This window comes from Solea senegalensis, linkage group LG6, assembly GCF_019176455.1.
Source record: "Solea senegalensis isolate Sse05_10M linkage group LG6, IFAPA_SoseM_1, whole genome shotgun sequence".
Classification (NCBI taxonomy): domain Eukaryota; kingdom Metazoa; phylum Chordata; class Actinopteri; order Pleuronectiformes; family Soleidae; genus Solea; species Solea senegalensis.
Genome location: NC_058026.1, coordinates 5,792,216 through 5,811,608, shown reverse-complemented (window position 1 = coordinate 5,811,608; position 19,393 = coordinate 5,792,216). Strand labels below are relative to the sequence as shown.

Here is a 19,393-nt window from a genome sequence, read left to right as displayed (position 1 = left end):
TCTGAAATGTGGGAACGAGCGGCACCATTAAGAGCTTTGTACGTGAATAAAAAGATCAAATTCAGTTGTAAAAGAAGCAGGAGGCCGAAAAACAGAAGCCAATGTGTCGAACAAGCTGCTGTTTGCTAGTTAACATTTCTGCCAAGCCAGAAATAAAAGGGCAAAACCTCACTATCCAACCTACTCGTTAGAAAAACATGGATTATTTTCTCTGCGTCTGCTCTGATCCCAAAACGCTCCCTTGCGTTTGTGCTGCACTCGACAACGTCAGAGCTTTAGCAGCAGCACAGCCACAGTATTACATGCAGATATTGTTATATTTTTGATCTAATCATTGACTACCAGGATCTTCAGGCCTTATCTCTCCTCGTATTTTTTTCCCCATCAAGACACTGATGATGTCACAGATGCATCATGTTTGTACCCTGGAAAGAAGGAACAATAATGAAGTCATTGAAGACAGACAGACGTCTCTGTCTGTCTGTCTTCAGTGACTTCATTATTGTTCCTTCTTTCCTTCTCGGTCCACCTTTGTCCTCCTTATCAACCGTTTCCCATTCCCTCCCTTTCTGACTCAAGGGAGGGAGGGAGAGAGGGTGTTGGTCATGTTTGGACAACATCAGACACTTTATATGCGTGGAACACAGGCCAGTCTTCCTCTTTGCTTGTTGTCTATGACAAAAAGTTTTATACACACACGTTTGCACAGCCATTGTTGTTAAGAAAACAACATTCAGTTAATGCCTAATCCTAACTTTAACCACAGTTCACTTTTTAATCCTGCTTTTAACCCGAGCCTCAGATGGGCTTTAGTCTCCATGAGGACTTCTGGACCTGTGAACATAACCACAATTCAAATCTTAGCCCTAAGCTTAACCAGTTCCTCAGATATGAGGTTCTGCCTCATGGAGATCAGGTTTTGATCTACATGAGGACTGCTTGTCCTGACAAGACCAGTGTTTATGCCGGAAAAGGTCCTGAAGAGGTAACAAATACACACACGCACAATCTTATACAGCATTCTTACCTAGGACCTAATGCATTCCCTAACCCCTGAACCTTAAACTAAGTCTTAACCCATTAACAGCCCATTTTACGTTTGACAGAACACAAGGTCCAGCATAATAATTCCTCACTTTGACAAAAAGTCCTTGCTTCCTGTGGTTTATACGTTATTTGATCCTCACAAAGATACACACACACGCACACACAGCACTTTCTACCTGGGCGAAAAAGGGTGTTATCCAGTACTTATCCTGAGAGTGGATGTATAGCTTATGTGGATTCAGATTACAACACAATATCACCCCTAAAGCAACAAGGCAGTGTGTGTGTGTGTTAGTGTGTGTGCGGTCATCAGTGTAAAAGGAAGTCCAACAGACAGAAAGCCCTCACCCCTCTCGAACACTCCCACCACCACCATCACCACCGCCGCAATTTAAAATACTGTGGGAACTTTATGGCGCACTGTGCGTCAGCAGAGACATTTCAACTCTCAACAGTCTAATGTCTAAATCCATGCAGATACTCAGAACTATTGTTCTGTTGTTGCCCAGCCTGAATCCTGCGGCTCGGCCTCGCGAACGCAGAAAACTAACAGCTATTAGCAGCCGTCACCTGCTACACCAACAAAGAACGCAGCTGAACTGGAACTGGTATTTAATCATTAACCACAGACCGATCTGGTGGCAATGTATAACCAAGTATGCACAGTTGTGGTTGGAGGTTATAAGTTCGGTCAGTTCCTGAAAGCAAAGCCTCTTAGCTGTGTTTAAATGTTTTTGTGCCACTTTTCGGTGTCCGATACCGATATCACAAACCTGAGTATCTACTCACACCGAAATTAGTCCAACACAGTCCTTTTAGACCATTTATGAACTGTGAAGCTGTTGACAACACATCATTACAACGACATAATTCTCCAACTGTGTAACAAAGTAAAATGATTTTTGGGTTGTATCGGATTTTACACGATCCGGCGATTTTGACCGATCTTACCGATACTGATACTGATCGATACCGATATGATGCTTTTATTCAATCCTTGACACAAAGATTTGTGAAAACACCTGAAATATTTGTAATTACTCAGTTAATAAATGTCAACCATTGCCACAACCATGTGCACACACACACACAGACACTTTTGTTGACTAAGTGTTGTGTGTAATAAAATCGCATGACGGGAAAAATCTCAACCAAAGCAGCCATGACCTGGGGCTGCAAATAAAGGCAGGATGAGACGAAAGAGAAGCCCCCTTCTACTTTTCCTGCCCGTATTCCTCCCAAGCTGATCCTATCATGGTCCTAATGTAATACAAAGTTGTCTGACAGACAAGGAACACAAAGAGCCAGACAGGGGAATAAGGAGATGGGCTTTTCTCTATGTCCCTGCCTTCAGGGGACATTTGAGAGAATGGATAGCATGGAGCAAGGATTACCTTTCCAGTTCAAGGCAGACCTAAGATCTTCACTCATACAAGCATTCTGCTCGTTACCATGGTTGTAATGAGTCATTATTCCAGTTACAGTTCAATCATTCTGTGTGTTAAAATTCCCATAAAATCAGCCATTTCTAAAAATCCTCACACCAGCCTGTGTGGCACCAATAACCGCAACATATTCATATCTAACTCTATCTCATTCAAAGTCACTAGAGCTGCAACTAACGATTATTTTCATAATCCATTCATCTGTTGATTATTATCTCCTCCAATCGAGTAATCGTTTGGTCCATAAAATGTCAGGAAACTTTAAAAAAATTTTGATCATTGTTTGTCAAACATGGAAACGATGATGTTCTCAAATGGCTTGTTTTTGTCCAAAAACCAAAATGATTCACTTCTAATGCTTTCTTTGTTATATGGAGCAAAAAAACGAAAAGAAAATATTCACATTCTCAAGCTGAAACAATCAGAAATCTTGTTTAAATAATGAAAAAAGCTCAGTTGCTCTAAAAGTCCTCTAAATCAGTTTTATTATTCGCCATGCAGACACTCTGGTTAAGCTTCAGTGGGTCATCTGGACCATTTTCTACAAGCTTAAATGCAATAAATTGCAGCCGCGTGATTGGCTTAGTAGATAGTTCATATATTTGCATTCATTTACATTTTAATGTCATATTAATGAGCATCCGTATGTACAAAGCACATGGAAATGTGCCAGACATATCAGAAGCTGCCATTAACAAGCAGCTGAACAGGTGTGCCTAATAAAGTGGCATGTGAGTGTAGACACAACCTTAATAGATGGGGCATCAAAAATAAACACAAACACGTGAGAAAACATACGCACATTGACTTGACGTGCATGCGTGTGTGTGTGCGTGCGTGCACAGAGGAGGGTGTGTCTATTTGCCGTGGGAGGTTGGGACAGTCATGCGGGAAGGGCAGGTTTGTGGGTGTCAATTTTCCACTTGAAAATAAGGGCGTCACCTGAGAATGAAGGCAAACCCAACTGCCAACAATAGAGATCTGACTACGGGAATCAAACATGTGTTACTGTGTGTGTGTGTGTGTGTGTAATCTTTGTATTCTGAGCTGCTTAAATGCTATAGAAAAGGGAGCGTTTTAAAATCCAATGTGCATAAAGCTAGAAATGACCAGGTTCTCTCCAACAGCCACACTACTTCTTTTTCTTGTTTTTATGCTCCTTTTTTACTCTGCTCGGCAGCACAGTGCAGCTTTTTGTTAACAAATGACCTGGGAAAACTGGGAAAAACCGCATTCCCCCGCTCTACTCCATATAAGTGCAGGAGACACTCAAGAATTATTATTATTATTATTATTTTTATTAATAAACAATCTTTTGATAAATTAAAGCCCATCCATCTATCCATCTGTCAGGGTTCTAAGTTTTTGTCACAGTTTAATTGTAAATTGTATCATTATATTTGAGGGAATCTACAAGCAATTGCTATTTGATAGTATTGATAATTGCAATTTTCTTTACCTCCCTTAAACCCAAATTGAATGATACATTTCATACAGTACATACAACGTCTATTTCAATTTCAACGAGTGTCTTGTTCCCACGGTATTGTGCCTTTCTGAAGAGAGAGTTTGCCAAATATAATGTGTATGCAAAAGGACAATAAACAATCCTTGAATTCTGAATTACCTGCAAGTTATATTTCCAAAATAAAAGCACACCGCATGTCAGTCAGTCAGACCCTGATCTAAACTGAATGGGCCGGTGGTGCATAACATGTACATGTGCATCTTTTTCAGCTACATTTAGCTAATAATAAAATAAAAACAACAAAACTTTTTTTCTACTCGGTGTTCACTGAGCAAGTGCTGCCATATAATGAATACAATGAATAGAGTCTCTTCAAACAGGACAGAGCAAAACTGTGGGCCTTCAAATGAAACTGAGTTGCAGATTAACTGAACTTCAAATACTAGAGGTAGAATGACAACGGCTGCTGTTTAGCTGTTTCCGTTCATCAAGCTAACAGAACTATCACAATTCTAGCAGAGGAAATTATTTGTAAAACAGTCAGAAAAAATATGATATACTATATACAGTGTGTATCATCATTTTAAAATAAAATAATGCTTTAAAGTGTTCTAAAGTCAAAATAAATCACAAAATTGCAACTCCCTACTTTCCTCAAATCAATCATGAGTTCTTCTCAATTCACATTCCCGTGCATAAATCCACCTGCATAATAGCGATATTTCTGTCACCACTCAAGAGTCCAGTGAGAAAGTTACGATGCTTGTGTTGGAGCGAGTGAACACAGCGGCTGGTTGTCACAGACGTGAGCAAGAGGAGGAGCCGAGGCGTCTTTAACGTCCAGGAATGCGTTCAAACATCCCAACTGCCTGTGCAAACATCGTGTGTCACGCCAGAAGAAGAGACATTTGACTGCATCTAACAAAGTCCAGGAACACATACACGTTAACATGTCTTCATGACATTAAGGACATTTGTTGGTTCAGTAACTCCTCATTCATCACTTTCATAAATCACGTTTATATACTAAACACAGCAGGAATTAGGAGGGTTCAAACTCCGCAGTCCAACATCAGTCTGCCAGGACTGCTACTGCAGGAAGACATAGCGGCTAACTGAAGCATTATGGAGACGAAGAAGGACACTTTCTGTCATCACATACTCATTGTGTTTATGTCTGAGCAGACTGGAGGAGGAGAAAAGAAACCGAGGAGTAAAGTAAAAAATGTGGGGAAAGATAAGTCTTCAGCAGAAAAACTGAGATTGAGTAGGAGGGATCTTTTCTGACCTGAACACTGACCTTGTCAGGTCCAGTAGTCCTCATGGAGACCAGAACCTCATTCCTAAGCAACCAGTTAAGTTTAGCGCTAAGCTTTGAATTGTGGTTAGGTTACAATTAGTGTTAGACATGAACTGATTATGGTTAAGGTAAGGGATAACACTCTGTTGCAGTGTCCCAGCAAGAATAGCTGCGTAAACCTGTGTGTGTGAGCGTGTGTGAAGTGAACTGTTCCCGTTCTCCCCACCCCATCTCAACTTCTAGCACAGCAGAGGAATTTGGCTTTGGGTCGCTCACAGCACACACACACACACACACAAGCGCGCGCACACAGTCACACACGCACAAACACACACATAAGGAAGAGCAGATGCGAGCCAAACCACTGCATACCAACTTGGATTTGACCCTGTGTATCATGAGAAACCTCAGTCCCCCCCCACAGGAACTATGCATCGCCTCCGTTTGTAATTTCCTCTGTTGTTCATCATCGCCATCTTTTAACTCGTGCATAACAACAATAACAATAAAGCACTGAGCCTACAGCACAACTTCACCACTTTACTTCCTCTATTGGAATCCTGTTAACTGAAATGACAATAATGCCAACCTAAACACTTAAAGTCTTATACAGTTCTATTTAAAGCTGTGTTTGTTTTCACTAGTCCCTTCATTATAGATAAGAAAGAAATGTGATTGTCATCCTCTTGTGATACTGAAACCCCAAAAAAACAAAGCCACTGTATGGAAAAAAAAAAACTTATCTCATTTAAGACCAAAGGTGAAGCAGACTGTATGTGTGTGTGTGTGTGTGTGTGCATGCAGGGCTAACCTTGAAGCTAGTTAGCTCTTGTTTAGTGAATCCATTACTGTGGATGATCTTCATCTGTTTGACCAGTGTGCTTTTGCCGCTCTCTGCTGCACCTGCAGGACGATGGAAACAGTAAACTGTGGTTAAACCTGATGCCAGAAAAAAAATGTTTAAAACACATTTAACTGAGAGTTTAGAAGTGGATATGCAGTGGTTAAAAAATACACAGTGGTTCTTCAGGAGGAAATGGGAAAAAAAAGAAAAGAAAACTCAATGAAACACTGAGCTGGAGGCCTTTTGTGGTGTTTTTATCACGTCATCATGTGGTTACTGTGCAGATAACTGGGTTTTTATCACTTTCTGTGGCTTTTGAGGGAAAACAAAGCCATTTCTAACACTCTACATTAGGGCAGGTTTTTGCAACTACTTGCGTTTCAATCGTCAAGATTTGTAAAAGGCACCAGAATAACTGATCCATGCCGTCCCACTTTTTGGTACACTTCTGTTTGTAAGGGGTCCAGCACCGGATTTTCTCCTTTGGGCGAGAACAGGAATAGGTAAAAAAAAAAGAAGCAAAAATGTTTGTTTTTTTTTATTTACCGTTCATTATGTCAGAGAGAAATGCCAAGAAAGAAGAAGAGAACATGTAACGCTGGAGGTTCTCCATTGTTGCCCTTTGTGTTTACTTCTCCTTTGTTGAATGTGATGTCACGCTGTTCACGTACTGTAGCTGATAGAAAGCGATGTCCATCCAGTGTACACAATGGAAATCACATCAGGGTTCACCTTTACCAACATACTGTACACTTCACTGCACACAGAGTATTATTTCTGCTACGAGGTGTTTTTCAGTCGAACCAGATCTCACACAGATCACAGTGTGAGATGATGGGAATGTGTCGTCTCGTCTCCTTCCTTCCTGTCACTACATGATCCATACCTGGAACCTGATTTGTTATGGTGTTAAGTGAGGCCACTTCCTGTCTGAACCCTCACTCTAACCCTGGAAATAGGGTTACGGTACGGATGGGAACATGCAGCAAAAGACATTACGTAGATCATTCCTAACTCTGATTTTTTGGTAAAGTGGTTGACAACATTAAAAGGTGAGTGTTGGAGACAACATAATATAAAACACTAACCGTGTCATTTTTAGATATTAGATATCCTGCTGCCGACAGGATTTGCCGTGTGTACTTCTCATTGTGACCCCACCTTTCGGCCTATGTCAGCCGAGATTAGCTGACATCCCCCCTCATGTGGATACCGAAAAGCAGAGAAATGGAGCTTTGCACCCATATACTTGTCATTAACGTCGCGCTCAGAGATTCACCAGCAGCTTGTAAGTACTGAAATATCCTAAACGGCTGAATAACTGCCAGATATATCAAAAAAGTTAAAGTCATCTTGGAAAAAGGGGCAGAAGCGTTCACTCATTGAACATTTTTTGACAATACTACAGCCATAAAGTCAAAATAAATCTAAATATCTGATAATCGTAAAAGGGTTAAGTTACATATGATATCTTTAATTGGATACCCATGTTCTAGTTTGATGTAGCACCCGAGAGACCCCTTTCACCTGGGGCCCCAAACTCGCTTGAAACGCCTCTGTACATTGAGTGAACGAAGAGGTGCACTCTTCTCAGGTGCGTTCACATGATCTGGACGGTCGGTCTCACCTAGTAAGAGTATTTTAACCACGTTCATCTCGCGCTTGGCGGACTCGTACAGGTCTTTGTCTATCTTGACACTGTGTATCCTCGCCTTCTTCTCCTCCTCCGTGACTTCGGTACCGAGGCACAGTCCCATCCTGAGCTCTCATCTCCTCCCCGGCCACGGACACGGAGGGAAACAAAGGCAGGGAGTCCACACAGAGCTGCCTCACCGACAGTGTCTCTGTGCTCGCTGCATGCTCCTAGTCTTCCTCCTCCTCCTCCTCCTCCTCCTCCTCCTCAGTGTGTCCCTGTGAGTATCACAGTTGGCTCTGCAGGGACAAAAACGAAGTTCAGGCCATCACACAAACATCCAGTGGCGGCGAAAAGTGATTTTACGCATCGCTCCACGTCTTCTCCTTCAATGTCAGAGGCAGCTTCTTTTTTTTTTACACGTGGTAACTTTTTTCGGCGACTATTCGCAGCAGCGGTTCAAACTCTGCTCTGCCGCCTTGGCGAAAACCCCGAAGACATAATCCTGGAGCTCTCCTCCTCCTCTTCCTCTTCCTCCTCCTGTGCGGTCTCTGCTGCTGCTGCTGCTGCTGCCTTTGGCGCACAGATGGAAAAGTTTCAGACTTCCCTGGGAAGTGACGCGCCGGGGGACGAAACTGCTGACCGTGCAAATCCACGTTTGTATCCTGTCTGTTCAGGCTACAAACAACCATTCAATTCATTTCATTTCATTTCATTTCATTTAAATGCAATTAAATTCATTTCATTCAATTCAAACATCGATTCGTTTATTTTTATTTTTTTTAAAGTTGACAATCATTCATATTGATGAACACGTCAATGTAAAATTTTGCCAGAATCTGTTGTCCCTGACATGTCAGACAAGCACAAAGACAACATAAGAAAATAAAATAACACAACCTTCAAAACAAAAAATACAGTGAAATATCAAAATTATATCAGGGGTTTCTTTAGTATATAATTTTTTAACTGATGCTACAAATATACATTAAACTTTATGACATTTCAGTCCACTGGATGATGCTGAGTCATACACATCGTAATATAGGATTTTATCAGTTCTAGTTTACAGAAGCAACGATTAGATGTATGTCAATGTTTCTCACTTCAGCCTTACACGGCCTGTTAATGAGGAAATAATATTATAGTTAGAGGAAATAATATTATAGTTAGAGAGGTGGTTGATGAAATGGTATGTTGGCTACAACAGAATCACAATATGAAAAATATTCACTTAAGTTTCCTCTAGAAGAATGAAATGCATAAATTATCAGCGTTAAATGACCAAACAAGACAAAGTGGATCAGTGTAAACATCTAAAGCCACATTCACCTCGGCCTCCAAATATTCAGAGTCATTTAAAAGCCCTCAAATTAACACCTGCTATTGCAACTGACATTAATATAGTAGCTGATGGAGCTACACCCACTCATTTCATAATGGACCTTTGGAACATTTAATAGGAATATGTGCTGGAATGTCCACAGTTTTTTTTTTATCAAGAATGTCGGCCCTAAGATAAGGAGGTAGAAAAACTTAAAATGATTTGTGGATTATGCCAGTGATTGGATCTACAGGTGGATAAAAGAGAACATGGAAAGTGGTGAAAGACAGGTTATTTAGCTGTGTCAGCATTCAGATTAAGCTTAAAGTCCAACACATGAAGGCTCACAGCCAAAGCTGGTCATCCAATATAGTTTCCTCCTCCTGCTGTATTCTAGAGAGGACACTGATGAATAAAGATTTGCCTTCACTATTCACATCCACAGAAAATCACAGCAAGGAATATACATAACAGTTAAGTAAGCCAAATACACACACACAGTACGTGCAGAGAAGCCTGATGTTCCTCAGAGAAGTGTCAGACAGGGTTCTTCCTGCAGAAGCTGGAGAGGGACGTCCCCAGGCTGGAGGATTAAAGGCTCTTTTGTATTCACAGTGAGGTGACGGTTTTTTGTTTTTTTTTGTTCTGATCTGGGATCAGTGTGAATGGAACAGGAGCAGTCAGATTTAGCAGTTTCTAAGTGACTGTGGCCTCATTTCACTGACTCACTGAACCGTGACTTTGTGCTGATCCAACAAAGACTTGACACCAGGCTGCACACATTATGCTTCAGCTGAAATACAAAGCACACATACACATGGATGACACTTTGTCAAGTTAACATTTTATTTCATAAAGGGGAAGTCCACACAGTGCAGTAAAATATCCACTGAATAAAATGTAGAAACATATTTTTCTTGTTACCATTAAAAAGCCCTAACAATGAGCAGGACAGAAAAACACAATCATTTCAACAGTCGCTCCCAAATCTGTTAGTCGTTGGATTGTCTTACAGAAAAACAGAGGAAAACATTCATGTTTTACTTCTCACACACACACACACTCTGCTGTGTACACCTGAATGTAGACCAAAGAAAGTACAACTCAACACAACTTTACTCAAGGTTAAAGGAACAAAACAGTAGTTCAGGTATTTTCACACAGTTCACAGCCCTGGCATCAGTTATAGCTTTAGGAATGAGGCACTACTGACATTTACAGCGCAAACACTTACTACTCTCGCTCTCTCTCTCACACTCACACAAACACACACATCCGGTGCAAATTCAGGTAGCTAAAATCCACAGTTAAAATTTAGAACACTACTTCACAGATAATTCAACAAAAAACAAATTATTTTGGGATGGATTAAAAACATAGAAATGAACCATTTTTAAGATCGCCAAATTAAAACATGGTTAAAGACAATGTTGTGTTAACATTATGTCAATGATAGTAAGAGATAATGAAACAATTATAAGACCACTAACACAGATACATGAAATGTGTGTTAATACAAACATACATAAATACACAAGATAAAAATAAAGCTCTCTTAGGAGGAAGAAGTGTAAAGGGAATTTGCAGCTTAAAATATTTAAGTATAGGTGTTTTTTTTGTTTTCTTTGTCTTCTTTGTCATTTGGAGACCCAGCAGAAACAAACCTAAAAGCAGGACTGTGCACCCACAAGACTACTAGAAACCACCAGGCTCTCAGGTGTCGTCTCACCTGTAGCTAGGACTAAATTAGGACAACATGGACCACGTGTCTGGGTCACTTGTGTCTGTTTTCTTAAAAACAAACAAAGAGAAAAGGATTAAATGAGGCAAAGAATCCGTTAAAACCAAGGTTTGTGGTTTTGCTAGTGAGAAGCCTGGACCTGAGCTTCACCCTGCTCCTGCTGCTCTCTCTTCTTCATGGCCTCGATCACCGCCATCTCTTTGGCCTCCTTCTTCTGGTTCCTGGCTTCAAACTGCAGCCTACAAAAAAAGAGACAGACTCTCAGACCAAGGGAATGATCTACACTGAAGTGCATGGTGGTGCTGGTTCATGCTGCCCTTTGTTGGCAATTGGTTTTCTCTGTCGTAAAAGTAAGTTACTCCAAAGTAAATTTGATTAAGGTCTCTGACCTGTTTTCAATGATTCTCTGGACGATATCATCAGTGGTGAGGTTGTTCCCACTGTCGATGGTCCTGAATATGCCCCTCCTCTTAGGCTCCTTTAGGCAGAACACACACACAGTTATTTAAACTGTACTAAATCGAATCTCTCAAAGGACAAACACACCCAGATAATGTGATTGGTAGACAAGCTACTATAGCATGTATAACTTTAATTGAACTCAAGCTGACCTGGGTAAATCTGTGCATGTGAAAGATTTCCCCACCCCCACCCCCAGCTTATAACCAGAAATAGGAGAAGATACCGGCACACAGGACAATAAGACAACAGAGACAAAAACATGACAAATAGACTGATTTTATGCTCTGTCAGCTTCAAGATTTGGATCATTTAAAATTCATAGAGGAAGAGGTGTAGGAAGACTCGGAATGGGGCTTGACATGCTAACAACAAGCTAAACTGGGAACTGCCCAGTATTAACAAGTTGAAAGGGTGTGCGTAATGCAATGAAAAATGTCTGAGCTATGCTGCTCACAAACAGAAACACTGGCAAAAACAATCTGAAATAAAATGTTGAGATGAAATAAATTACAAAAGGGACAATAAAAACATTTATCTTAAACAAAATATAAACTGAAAAATAATATAAGTGCAGCACAGTCGCAGGTGTTGAACTCGATATGACCATTAACAGTAGAAACCTGTACTCACAGCGTAAGGGTTTGAACCATCCTTGTCTGGAAACACCTCCGTCTTGCCATGACAAACCAGATCCACCTGCAGTTACACAAAATCACATGGTTAAAATCAACCATTTATTCTTTCTTCCAGCCTTCAAAACAAGACCAAATACATGTACAAGTACATATGAATTCACTGCAAAGAAACTGAGGAGCACTGTACTCACAGGTGAACAGACCAATCCATTAACTTATATTGTATACATTATATAATGTAAAAAATCAACATTCTAAATATATAATGTTCAAATACAACATTCTAAATATATAATGTTTAAATACAACATTATAAATATGGGGCCATAAAGTCCATGGTCGGTTTGATATAGTCAATTGTCCATAAGGGGGCGCCACAGTATTTAGTACTGGAATTGTTTGGTCTGTGAGGCAAAGTGTGATCTCTTTTTCTACACTAGACTGTGTGTAATGTACAGTGTGCTTTAATGAGTGTGTGTTGCTGATATTGCCGTTTAAATGAAGAGATAAATAAAGCTATAAAACACCACATGAACAGACTAAAACCATGCAAGAGCAACTGACCTTAAAGTGATCCAGCAGATCTTTGTCCACTGTATAGGGTGCACCAATCACCACCTCTGACACATACTAAAGAGGGACAGGTGGACAGACAGGACTACAGTGAGAGGAAGTCTTAATACATACACTTTACATGTTGTTTAAATGCCATAATTTAATTAATTTAATTAATAAGTGTATCTTTAAAATACAGCAGAATTCAAAGGTGAATGTGTTTAACTCTTCACAGACAAGTTTTAGGTCTGTGCAACATGTTTGGTTTGTGTAACATGCTCATAAGTTTTTTTGAACATCAACACAAACATGCACACATTGTGCAGATGGTGCCACAGACTAACTGTTCTAGAATGACAGTCAAGCAGCAGGAATAAGGGGCACAGAGCCAAGTTCAGCATGTAGTGCTGTGTGCACAGCAGAAATACATATGTCCTGCTGTGCTCTCTGTGTGTTATCACTCACCCTGCAGGCCAGGACACTCAGGGTTCTCTCATGAATGTTCATGATCGGATAGTTCTTCCCCTTGTAGCGGTTCACTTCCTAAATGAGGTGAAAAACACAGTGACAACACATATATTTAACAGACAAAACAGAAGAGTTACTACAATAACCCGTGTTCCCACACCTTGGATGACATCAAATTCAATGATTTTAAAGGACTTTCCACAACCAATTCCCTCAAATTCATGGACTGAAGGTGCTGACACAGCTTAAGATGGGATGGCAATTTGTACGAGGCAATTTTCTTTGGTTTTCTTTCCGAGACATCACGTGTGATAATCCCAGGGTCGCATTTTCCCTGTGTGTATGTGTCTGCACGTGAGAGTGAGATGGATTGTATGTAAGAGTGTCTAATTGGACATACCTGGTCAAAATGCAAACCTACAATGACGTAGGGCTTCTCTGCCTGTTTGTACACCATCTCTAGGAAGTCAACATGACCAATATCTGCAAAGGATTTAAGGTCAAGGCAAAAACCACAACAGAAATGCTTTTCATAAATTAAGTTCTGCTTGTGTCTACAAGCAAAAGATACGGAAGAGGTCAAAAGCTCCAGCCACATAGATGATGGTGTCTCCAGGCTGTGGCTCATTTCCTGAGGCAAACTGGATGATTTTCTGAGACGTTTGGAGGAACTGAGACACTCCTGTCCATGGACTGTTGCCTTTAGGACCCTGGAAGACAAAAACATTACAACTTCTGTCATTTGGACAATGGGACCAAGACTTCAGTCTTGTTTTCCACCAGGCAGTACAGAGCAGTTCAGCTTACCACAGTGTGGTTTAGAACAGTACACCATAATCTGTCTTAAGTTTCAGGGTGTGTGGGCCAAATGGTGATCGCTATGTTAGCTAATAAATCCCAAGAAGAACAACACAGCACAGAAAACAAAGGCTATCAATGTAGGACATGTAGCTGTCCATCACAAGAAGAAGACAAGCTTTGTTTGAGAGTAGGCAGCAGTCTGCACCCTGTGCCGTTTTCCCTGTCACACAGTTGATTCTCTATCAAACTAATCAACGGACTGCAGTGTTTCTAGCGCCACCCTTTAGGAGCCACTGTGCTAGGTGCCCCAACAGAAAAGCACTAAACCTGGGACTGGACCGATGAGTTATTTGGTACCAACCTCAATGTTTTATTGTGTAATCACACTGAACTAAACTATATCATAACGTGTAATAAATATCACAGGGTTATAAAGTTGTAACAAGCAAGTATCACATACCTTTCCAAAATTGTCTGTATGCTTCTGGTAATCTGGGTTATCCTGCAGAAATGATTAGAGGAGGATTAAATTAGTTGAACAACAAAATAAACAGTTGTTGATCACACACTGACTGAATACAGACACAATAACTCACCAAGTTGCTGTGATGGGCTTTGGTCATGAGAAGCATACGCCCCACCAGGTCAGTGGTGGACACACCTTGTGTACGTTTACATTCACGGTATCGGCCTTCGCGCTTCACCTCTTCATATGTGTCCTTGCCGTCTACAGTCAGTGTGATGTCATCTGGTAAACAATGACATTAGTTTTTTTATTACACACCTCTCAAGGCAACTTGGACATGACACTCAAAACAGGATTCAACAGGGAGAGTTACTCACCTCCATGCACACAGAAGTCACAGTTGTATTTGTCCAGAGTCTCTAGGGTTGTGACATAAGGTGCTCCTTCAACTACCTCATCCACCCACTTGATTGCCCGCACCATTTTGTAGCGTTCTTCCTGAGTGAACACTGGAGGACCCTTGTGCTTGGAAATCTCCGCTTTAATAAGGGATAGGGGAATGAACTGCTTATTATTGTTGCACCACTAATACATATAGAGTCAGCGATGAGTATTGTGATGTTATGACATGACATGACCACTACAAGATATAGATAAAACTAAAATCACATCCTACATATGTTGTAACATAATAGTTGGATTGATTTTTATTAGAAATGAATATACACACATGGACATACACACATGATAAGATAAAGATTAATACTGTGCTATCAAACCACCTGTTCAACAAAAATGTAGAGATGTGATGCTTTTACCACAATACAGTTCCCCCCCCATTACCATCACAGCAGCAGCAGCAGAGACCGATAATAGATTAATCTGATCTCTATCTTTTAAACTTCTGTCAGGAATACTACTATCTAGTTACTCTGTTATCTAGGCAAATACAAGTACCGATCAGGATTCTGTATTGGTAGATACTCAATAGTAAAAAGATCGGATCCCTAATAATAAGTGAACCTGATTGTGGAGCATCTCAAACCCGCCAATCACAAATGCTGTATATTCGTTCAGTGTAATAACAGTTAACATAAACCTTTCACAGGAATATCTGGATCAGAATAAGAAAGTGTTTTACCATCTGTATGCACTCCGACCGTGAGGTAGTCTCCCATGGCTTTGGCCTGGCGTAGCTGGTTGGAGTGACCATAATGCACCATGTCATAACTGTGGAGACAGAAAAAGAGACCGCTATCAGCATGGAAAATAATAGATACTGCAAACGCTCAGAGAGTGGTTAGTAAGTGTTCAGTTAAAAATAGTAAATATTGACGCAAACCACAATGAGGGGTGCAGCCAGTTAGCAATCCTGGCTCATAGATATCATAGAGATCTTTCACTGGCCAATCCTGTTTAATTCTTGTTGAACATATTTGTTTTGATGTTACATTATTTTCTTTTCTGTTTGTTGTGACCTTGCACAGTGACAGTGACAGACTGACAGCTCCTCCTCCTAATTGAACATGTGAATATGATAAAGGTTAGAGGGGAAAAGGTAAAACTCAAAGACTCTGTTTATCAATGTGCCAATGTTTGTTTGTTTTCGGTCATTCAGTAGCTTCTACAGTTAGTGTTCGTGTTGTGGCTTGACCTTGCCTTTTTTATTTTTCCAAGTGTGCTTTTGTTCCACACCCTGCAGTTTTTCATTCCTGTGCCGACAAAACATTTAAAACTGCCTAGCCCAACCACTAAGTCTAATCTCTTTCACAATACCTGCTAATGGTGTAAGCACAGTCAGAGCACACCACTTTAAATACTTTACTAGCAAGTAAGCTCATATTACACATTAAAGCTAACTCAATTGACTCAATATTGGTTAGTTAAGTTACACATAATGAGCAAGAAATCGAACAGTAATAGCTCACAATACAGCTATTACTCATTTTGCGTTTCGCAGGGGGTAAAATAGTACTTGGATGTCTTTCTCAGTCAGAAAATGAATTAAAAACTGGTCACTTTTTATTCAACCTCTGCTACAACACTTTTGTATCTGGTGGTTCATTTCCAACATATCTGACAGCCTTTATAAAGCATGCAGTCAGTCACTGTACTTGCACAGGCCAGGATTTTCCTCTGTAATGCCATTAGCACAAGCAGCTGGTCTGAATTTCTTTACCAGTAATCCTCCAACCTCCCTTTCCTTCCCTGATCAGATCAGCTCCAAGCTGGAGAGTGGGGTATATGCAGATCTGTCATGACCCTATGATCAAATTACCTTTCATATTAATTATTAAATCCTAACAATATTTTTTTTGCAGTTTTAAAAGCCCTAAACTATGACAAACACAATTCCTCAAAGACAAAAAGATGGAATAGGAGAAATCGAAATTCAACATAAAAAATGTGACAGTAAAAATCACAGTGATTGTGATTACAAAAGTACAGTATTCCTGGCCTAAAGCTACAGTGCATAACTTTTGGTGAGTTTTGTTGTTGAACAGAAAAAATTGAACATTTGTTGGCTGTTGGAGACTCTGTTGGCAATAAAAGGTGTAGCTGATATTATGAATCAGTCTATTTTCAACAGATATTTGTAATAATTATTTCTAGATTGCTATTTCCTCATCTATGGTCACGCCATTGTGTAATTTAGTTGGCACTACAAATATACTGTTTCAATAAGTCTGGCCTTTATCATAAAAAAGGAACCCCAGCTTATGACACTAACACCCTGAACAGCATGTTCACTATGTTTGTTATTAATAGCCACCACATGAGACAGTTTGCTTGCTAAGTGACAGTGACCCGGCCTTTTTGCTGTGTAGCAAAGTACTTCCAGGAATGAGTTACTGCTGTTCACATGAGTGAATTGTGTTTTCAGCTGCAGCCAAGTTGTATGGTTGACAACAGTCAGACAGACAGATGTAGGAACGTAATTATCAAGTACTATCAATTGGGGACGATTTATCAGGCTAATATTTGTCATTATTTATAAATCTGCAATGGCCAATTATTATTTGTTAATCTACCAATTATTCTCAGGAACTTAATGTTGTTGTTTTATCCAAAACTATTTTGTTTTAGTTTATGATTACATGTTTCATGTATTTAATATTCAGTTTATTGAAAAAAACTGTATATCGCTGTAGTGCAGACATTAGGGCCGTCACTTTTTATTTGACTTCCAATATCATTTCAAATTATAATTACCTGCTTGAAATGCACGTATTCTCATAAGTGCCTACTGAAGAATCGATCCAGCAGAGGGTGCACATAAGGTGCCCCACCATATAATACTAGAACGTAAGCTGCAGCAGCAACAGCATCTTGGAGATGCATTTGAATTCTAACTAAGGATCATTATATATTAGTTAATTTTTTTTTGTGATGGCCCAAGCAGACATAAAAGAGACACAGACCATTACGGTTCAATAACTGCTTTTTTGTGTGTTATTTATTGTCATTAAACACTTACGCTTCATCAGGTGGTGGAAAAAAGTAAAATGTTTTTTATGTTTATATAATGTGTATTAAAAAGACTTTACAGATAAAGTTGTATTGGTTGAAAAGCAACCAATCCCTCTTATTACCCTGTAAGGATTTACAGTGTTTTAGCCTCAGTGGTGAGAGGTTAAGGACAGAAAGAACCTTGTCCACAATTAACCATGACACTGTGCCATACAAACACAGTGAGCAGCTGAGATATGACTTCAAAGACTACGCAATTTACTATCTGTTTATGATGGTGGGCTTATCAGTCAATATACAAATACAACACAAGTATACGTACACTTGCAACTTTAGGGGTGGTGTGGCGTCCAGTGTAGTCTTCTGTTGCTGTAGCCCAGCTTCATAGTTTTGACAATAAACTAAGTAGTACTTAAGTTGTGTCAAGCTTATTTGAGAAACTGTTTTCTTACTATCATCTTGGCTAGTCTGGCTAGTTTCCTCTGACTCCTTGCATGGCAAGGCATATTTGAACAGAGCTGCCGGTCACTTTCACACTGAGGAAAAAAGTTCCTGAAATCCACTGGCACTACCAAGTGCACAGCCAAGTGGAAGGGAACTGAGCTTGTAATCAGAGGTTCAAATCTTGGGACAGGTTAAGGGCTGCGGTGCCCCTGGGCATGGTACTGAAGCCCAGATGCTCCACGGGTGTAGATAATTGCTGGCCACTGTAATTTTGTAAATTACATACTAATTCAATACTGGTGTGCATGGGTATGTGTGCAAATAAAACACTAATTCGCGTTCAAAGACACTTAAGTCATCTCTCTTCCTTATTCTGATGATGTTTGACCTTCAGCAGGTCGTCTTGACCATGTCTACAGGAGCTGCCATGTGATAGGCTGGTTAACAGTTGAACAGTTGTACCTAATAAAGTGGCCAGTTAGTGAACGATGTGGGTTGGGGCTACAAGCACAGGCTGAAAAATAGAAGTTGTTTTCTCGTAAAATGGTATATTTGCGTTAGACAAAGACACCGTTAGCTTAAACCGACATAACAGTTACGATAGCTTTAGGGTGCTAAAATGGTTGAACTCCGGCTAAGTTGTGGTTCATGTAGCTAGCTAGCATTAGCATGCAAACCCACTAGTGGTTCGTGATATCGCTTAGATACATGCGAAGTAAAACATAGCAAGGAAAACAAATAGTGAGTAAAAGATTAATAAAACAGCAGACAGTCCGTGAAGGCCACGCACACTCACCAGCCGTCACACCACAACCGGACTACACGCTTCCTTTTCTCCGGGCTGCATACCGAGCCAGCCGGCAAACTGCAGCCGGCTCCTTCCCGCTGGTCGTCGGCGGCATGGTGTCCGTTTTTGATCATTTCGACGGGGTTCACACAAAAAGCACAGTGCTGGTATCAGAAAATAAACACGGGCTGAGGTGTTAGTTTCAGTGTTTTGCTTTGACAGGTCTTCTTATCTTTGAAGCGTCCTCCTCTCGTCTGTCGAGCTCAGACACAGTGACACTACGCCGGCCAACGCCTCCAGTGCTACGTCATATCGAACGAACCCTCACATGCTGCTGTAGCTGCGTACAAAAAAAACAGCTGATTGCGTAATGACTCCTGTCGGCGAGAGGCAGAGGTGGAAAGAGTACTGAAATATTCTACTCAAGTTAAAGTGACACTATTTTTGACAACATTTTACTAAAGTAGAGTAAAAGTTAGAATAACAAGGTTATTATTAAACA

General features: G+C 40.3%; 2 protein-coding genes across 3 annotated transcripts in view; both read right to left on the bottom strand.

Annotated features, from left to right (window-relative positions):
• gnav1 (guanine nucleotide binding protein (G protein) alpha v1) overlaps positions 1-8,294 on the bottom strand; it is a 33,301-nt gene extending 25,007 nt beyond the window's left edge. For both annotated transcript variants that reach the window (XR_006360580.1, XM_044028385.1), the window contains exons 1-2: positions 7,732-8,294; positions 6,072-6,163 (exon numbers count right to left, since the gene is read on the bottom strand). Coding sequence is in view for 1 of the 2 variants with exons in the window: in XM_044028385.1 (XP_043884320.1) it covers positions 6,072-6,163; positions 7,732-7,861 (222 nt within the window). In the remaining variant the exon portion in view is untranslated. The remainder of the gene's footprint in view (positions 1-6,071; positions 6,164-7,731) is intronic.
• A 1,589-nt stretch (positions 8,295-9,883) lies between these two features.
• pcyt2 (phosphate cytidylyltransferase 2, ethanolamine) lies at positions 9,884-19,211 on the bottom strand. Its single transcript, XM_044028642.1, has 12 exons — positions 18,901-19,211; positions 15,331-15,419; positions 14,567-14,728; positions 14,320-14,471; positions 14,184-14,225; positions 13,494-13,632; positions 13,323-13,405; positions 12,920-12,997; positions 12,464-12,529; positions 11,895-11,960; positions 11,192-11,280; positions 9,884-11,041 (listed from the first exon to the last, which is right to left on the bottom strand). Exons 1-12 carry the CDS (start codon positions 19,023-19,025, stop codon positions 10,924-10,926), a joined length of 1,209 nt encoding a protein of 402 aa, XP_043884577.1. The 5' UTR covers positions 19,026-19,211; the 3' UTR covers positions 9,884-10,923.
• Positions 19,212-19,393: the final 182 nt, after the last annotated feature.

Coding starts and splice junctions, on each gene's coding strand:
- pcyt2 (XM_044028642.1), bottom strand. CDS start 19,025: ATGATCAAAAACGGACACCATGCCGCCGACGACCAGCGGGAAGGAGCC. Junction 14,226..14,319: donor AAGCCCATCACAGCAACTTG/GTGAGTTATTGT, acceptor TCATTTCTGCAG/GATAACCCAGATTACCAGAA. Junction 12,998..13,322: donor TAGGTTTGCATTTTGACCAG/GTATGTCCAATT, acceptor CACCTCATTTAG/GAAGTGAACCGCTACAAGGG.